At 38.6% G+C, this 6000-nt stretch overlaps 1 protein-coding gene across 1 annotated transcript in view; it reads right to left on the reverse strand.

Moving 5' to 3' along the window:
* LOC124804698 overlaps positions 1-3612 on the reverse strand; it is a 73047-nt gene extending 69435 nt beyond the window's left edge. The window contains exon 1 of the mRNA XM_047264953.1: positions 3040-3612. Within this exon, the coding sequence (XP_047120909.1) occupies positions 3040-3269 (230 nt within the window). The 5' untranslated portion in view covers positions 3270-3612. The remainder of the gene's footprint in view (positions 1-3039) is intronic.
* Between the last annotated feature and the right edge of the window lie 2388 nt (positions 3613-6000).

Here is a 6000-nt window from a genome sequence, read left to right on the forward strand (position 1 = left end):
AGTAACTTGACTCTGCCCCAGACCGCTGCATCCAATGTTCACTAGTTTCGGCTCTTGAGGAAGAATGGGCTGCCATTCTACAGCAGATAATTCAGACAACTCATTGAATGTGTCCCCAGCAAAGTTCAAGCCATCAAAGGGTGGACAACTGCAATACTAATGTCCACTAATATGTATCCAGATGCTTTGATAAGATAGTGTAATGTACAGTCAATATTCTGATAATTATATGCCAAAAATTAATGATTAAATTATCAAAATTAACAAATTTGTATACTTATGATAAATAAAAACAACAAGCCTTTGGACACTTAAAGAAAGAAACAGTGGTGTAAAAATGCATTGGAGTTCATGTGGGAAACAGAAAGCTGAATTTAGAATTAAATTCCCTACGTTTCTTAAAAGGGAAAACCTTTATGCTGCCAGTACTAACTTATGGAAGTGAAAACCAAAGACATTAAAGGTGCAAGATATAAAAAATAAGGGTTGACAAATAAAAATTGAAAACAGCACTTAAGGAATGACAAGAGGGGGCAGTAAGACAAATAACTGAATAAAAGAAAAGACAGGAATTGAGGAAGTAATACTGAATGTTACAAAACTGATACAGTGAGACAAACTGATGGTGGGCAGACTAAGGAGATGAAATTCTATGTTTGCATCAATATCTTGTATTAATTTCTAAACCTCTCTGTAGTTTCTGACTGAGTGAAGGTAAGTTACAATATTGATAATTCTCTATCTGTTAGGGGTGGATGTTAAGCTTGGCTGTTTGATGATATTTCACAACTGTATAGATCACGTGCTGCTCTCCCTCATCAAGAACACAAACGAGCAATTATACTCCATACACTCTCATCACAGTCACCTACCAGGACAGTTACAATTAAAGAAATCTGAAATACAAGCCTATAACATGGCATCAGCTACATGGAAGGAAGGAAGGAAGGAAGGAAAATCAATTTTTAACACTGCACTAACCAAGTCTTCGCAGACAGAGAACAAGCTCAAATATGAAAAGGCTGGGTGAAGGACAACACCATGCCACAGTACTACTGCACACAACTAGAGGAGCCAAAACCAAAAGTTGCAGATCATATAATAAAATGGAGTATGTGGATCACCCAAAGCACTCGAGATCAGGTTAATAACCCACAATAAAACAGTCAAATCTCAATCTAACTTAGACTTCGAGCTGCACTATAGATCAGTATGCCACCACAACAAAGATTTTGCATTCACATTCAGTAAATACAGTAGCTCACAAACCTAACTAGACCTCGGGCTATCCTGCTGATCAGTCTGTCACCACAACTTCTGTCAAGATTCCGTTCTCTTTCTGTTTGTGCATGTATGAAGTCACATGTCACATCATCACTAAATTTCAGGGTGAATCTTACAACTGGTGTTGACAGTCCTGTTGACCTGAGTATTGTGGCATAATTTGTTTTCAGCAGCAGCAGAAATATTACAGATGTGTCAGACCAATCTAGTTGACTTCAATGATGAACAAGTTGGCCTGACATAGCTGCAACATTTCTGCTGCTGCTTAACACAAATTATCACATGACACTCCATTTTATCAATAAGTTGCAGCATACTGTTTTGGCTCCTCTAGCTGTGTGTTACACTACTGCTGCACGGGTATTTCAATGTACACATGGACTGCAGGTTGTACTTTCAAATAAACAAATTAGTATGTAACTTTAGTTTATAAGATGATAATTAAAAGTTTATGACCATCCCTTGTAGATTTGGAGAAACCCTTTGTCTCAATTTTAACAAAATCTATACTAACAATCTATGCAAAACAAGGCATTGATTCAACCTGTATTAGGTATACTGAAAAATGTATTGGTGCTAACACTTCCATGAGACTATATAATGATGAATAATTCAGAACTGACTGTTTCAGGAATTGAAATATCACCAAAATAATACTCAGTAGTCTGAGGTCATAAGTGTCCACGTCATGATCTTAGAACACTAATATAAAAAAAGTTAAAAGCGACTACATGTTAAGCCCAATTGACGGAAGTCATCCACATTTAACATACTGTGTAATAATATGAGGTAAGGTAGCAAATGAACAGATAAGCGGACTGGTGAAGCTAAAAAAGGGAAGCCATCAGATGTACTGCAGTACTACCACAAAAACTATCTTGCAACGTAAAATTCAAAAATTGTGGCAGGTCATATTTCAAATAAACTGTGCACTAATACTAAACAGAGAACTACACAATTACAGCACAAGAGTTAGAGATGTTATTGCCTCAACAGTTTCTCACTGTAAAAGATCCTACTAAAGGTGGTTGGTTAACATAGAACAGGCTACAACGCAGTCTTTTTTTAAAAAAAGTAAACACACTACCAGTCTTCAAAACAAGAGAGTACTTGAACACAGCATGTCCCTACAGTGATAAGGAATATTCCGAGACTAGCCTACACTGAAACTTGAAAAAAAGTTATGGCTGTGTCAGTGAGCAGCGCATATATGCCATTTTTTATGTTTAATAAACACTCAGGCTTGCAGCAGAAAGTGGTATTGGGTGTCTATCTCTAGTAAGTTAAATTAATAATAAAGTTTTTTTTTTCTTTATTCTCATTTATTGTGTGGTTTTGTCAAATATTAGAAGTGCTCAAATTGTATTTTTCCCTGTAACTGTACATATATTTTGGTGAAATACAGCTCTAAGAAGTGATCAATGGATGGATATTATGTATGTATGTATGAATGAATAAATAAATAGCCTAATTATTCTTAACTTACGTAAGTAACATAGTTAGCCTGCTCTGCTTAACACACTGGTTGTTACTTTCTACATCTACATCTATGTTACACTGCAGACAAACCGAGCAATTACATTTGTCTTTACTAAAATTAATGACACTGCATCCTGATCCCCCAATACTGTGAAAACATGCATGTTTACATAGTGTACAGTAAATTATATGGAAAATAATTTGTATTAACATGGTATTACTGACGCAAAGACCTTCCCAGTGCAGTGAAGAGAAAAATACGGCGTAAAAACTCACCATAATACGATTTCTCCTGCTGATATATAGAATATTGCAAAGTGGTGAATTTGAGGATGTCTGAGTACATGGTACTTTATAAGTTTCAGGAGTATCAACAGCAAAGTAAGTATGGCAAATATCACTAAAAGGCATGTACGGACGCATGCTAACGTGTCGAAGTATATAAAACAGCTCTTATTTGCAACGTCAATCGTATCGTTTCCCTGCTTTCGTCCCCTCGAAAACATTGTTTTAACGCGCCCCTTTATCGCAGAATTCGGGGACTATCACTCTCGCCAAACTCTAACTATGAAACTATTTCTAAAAAGCTGCATTTATAAAATCTAGATGTTTCAAACCATTTTTTTACGCGACAGTATTACACAAAGAAACCAAAACATTTAGGGAAACAGCTTTTCATAATAGGAATGTCACGGATAGTTTGATTTCCTTATAAAAGCAAGGCACGGCCAAATCGTGATTCATAGTGCACTAGCGAAATAAGACGTTTCATTTCGCGGTAACGTTCTCTCTATTAGTTTTTCCATTTCACGCCCCTCAAATTAACAGCAGCCATACTTGCAGTCTCTCCCAAAAAAATGTACAGCCGCAGCTGTCACTTGTTTCTGCTTAGTGCTTTTTAGCTGCTTACGTTTAACAAAACACAATCTGGAGAGTGGTTGATATGGACGTGTAAACTGTAAAAGTGTAAATAAATTTTTTACTTTTGTGCTTTATATCTGACAACGGATCGCGAAGAGTTTAGTGTGTAGCGCAATAATAATTATTAAAGAAACCAGAATCAGATTTGCACAGACTAGGTTTTGTGGAAAGAACTTAGATTAAATACGGCATAAAAATTCGGAGACACGAATAAAAATTACAGTAAGAAAAAAATGATAAAATGTAACGTATTCGGTAAAGAATTAAAAAAACATCTGTTTCAAGTAAATATATGTGAGGTAACTGAACTAAGGAGAAGTGACTTGTAAAAAAATAAAAAAAAAATACTATTATCCATTTGGGTTGAACATTACTTTTTCAAAAATTCGGGTAGAAAATGCTAGAAATATTTTCCGTCACAGCAAATTCATATTTAGAGTTGAGAAAAAAAGATTTCTTGAAAATATATTAGTGCAACTGCTTGTAACAAATTGCCTTTTTAAAATTTGAAGAGATAAAGAACAGGAATAAACATAAATTGGTGATAGTGGTGTTAATAAAAATTGTCACTGACGGCTGCTAATTCTTATTGTGATTTGTTGTGTAAATTCTCGGAATCAGAGGTTGAAACAGTTTTCCTCTGCAGCAGGCCTACATGGCTGGCCAAGGGAGGTGAGGCTGAGAAGTGAAGTTCCTGGGCACTAGACATTATGTCCTGGTTTAAATCCTACAACTGTGTTCAATTTCTCACAGTGAGAGTTTATGTGATTTGTCAGAAGGGGATGTTGAGCTCATTGGCTCCACTACTTCTGTTCAACAGAAGTATGCTATGTGCCAGCAGCAGGATTCCCTTCTGTTAAACAATGAGTACCAAAACAAACATGACACTATAACTCCACATGCACTCATTTCAGCCACCTGCTGTAAACACATACGGAATACACTGATCAGCCAAAATATGATGACCTCCTACGTAATAGCCGGTGTAGTTACCGAATTCCTGTAAATTCTGGGGAGGGGGCGATCAGGTCTGGCGCATGTTCTATCAGATCCCAGATGTGTTCGATCAGGTTCAGATCTTGAGAGTTGGTGGGCCAGCACATCAACTGGAATTGTCACTGTGTTCTTTGAACCACTCCATCATACTCCTGGCCTTGTGACATGGTGCACTATCTTGTAGAAAGAGACACTGCTGTTGGGGAAAATCATCATGAAAGGGTGTATGATACTCCTTGCCTTGCATGAGCTCCACTGGACACACAGATGTTCAAGTGAATATTTCCCAGTGCATAATGGAGCAGCCACCAGTTTGTCTCCTTCCTGCAGTACAGGCTTCAAGGAGCTGTTCCCTAGGAAGATGATTGATTCATGTCCTTCCAATGGCATGATGATGAAGGTGTTGAGATCCATCAGACCGTGCAGTCCTTTGCACACTACGCCAAAATCCAGTGCCGATGGTCAGGTGCCCATTTCAGTCGTAGTTGCCGATGTCGTGGTTTTACCACTGCCACATACATGGGTCATTGGCTGCGGAGAGTTATTGCTAGGAGTGTTCGGAGCACTATGTGTTCAGACACACTTGTACTCTGCCCAGCATTAAAGTCTGATGTTAGTTCCGCCTGTCCTGTTTTATCGGTCTGCCCAGCCTATGATGTCCAACACCTGTAATGAGGGGTGGCAGCCCAAATTGTCAATGTCTGGATGTGGTTTCACCTTGGTTTCGCCACATAATGAAGACACTCACCACAAAACTCCTTGAACGCCCTGCAAGTCATGCAGTTTCTGAAATGCTCATGCCCTACCTCCGAGCAACACAATTTGCCCATGGTCAAACTCAGATTGATTGCATACTTTCTGTTGTGACTTGGCAAGACAGGCAAGTCACAATGAGAGGAAGCCGAAAGGCACGCGTTAAGCTCACGCAGATTGGCGTGAGGTCTGGAACAGTTAAAGGAATTAATAGTAGCAAATAAAGTACGTAGTTGACATAATACTCAACTTTAATCCATAATTGTAGAACATCTCTCTTGACGGTACATGTTATAAGCACAATATAAAATAATATCAAATGCTATGGCGCCTTGCTAGGTCGTAGCAAATGATGTAGCTGAAGGCTATGCTGACTATCATCTCGGCAAATGAGAGCGTAGTTGTCAGTGATCCATCTCTGGCTAAGTCGGCTGTACAACTGGGGCGAGTGCCAGGACGTCTCTCTAGACCTGCCGTGTGGTGGCGCTCGGTCTGCTATCACTGACAGTGGCGACACGCGGGTCCGACGTATACTAAAGGCTACCACCTAGCAAGTGTGGTGTCTGG

The sequence above is a fragment of the Schistocerca piceifrons genome, chromosome 7 (genome assembly GCF_021461385.2).
Source record: "Schistocerca piceifrons isolate TAMUIC-IGC-003096 chromosome 7, iqSchPice1.1, whole genome shotgun sequence".
Classification (NCBI taxonomy): domain Eukaryota; kingdom Metazoa; phylum Arthropoda; class Insecta; order Orthoptera; family Acrididae; genus Schistocerca; species Schistocerca piceifrons.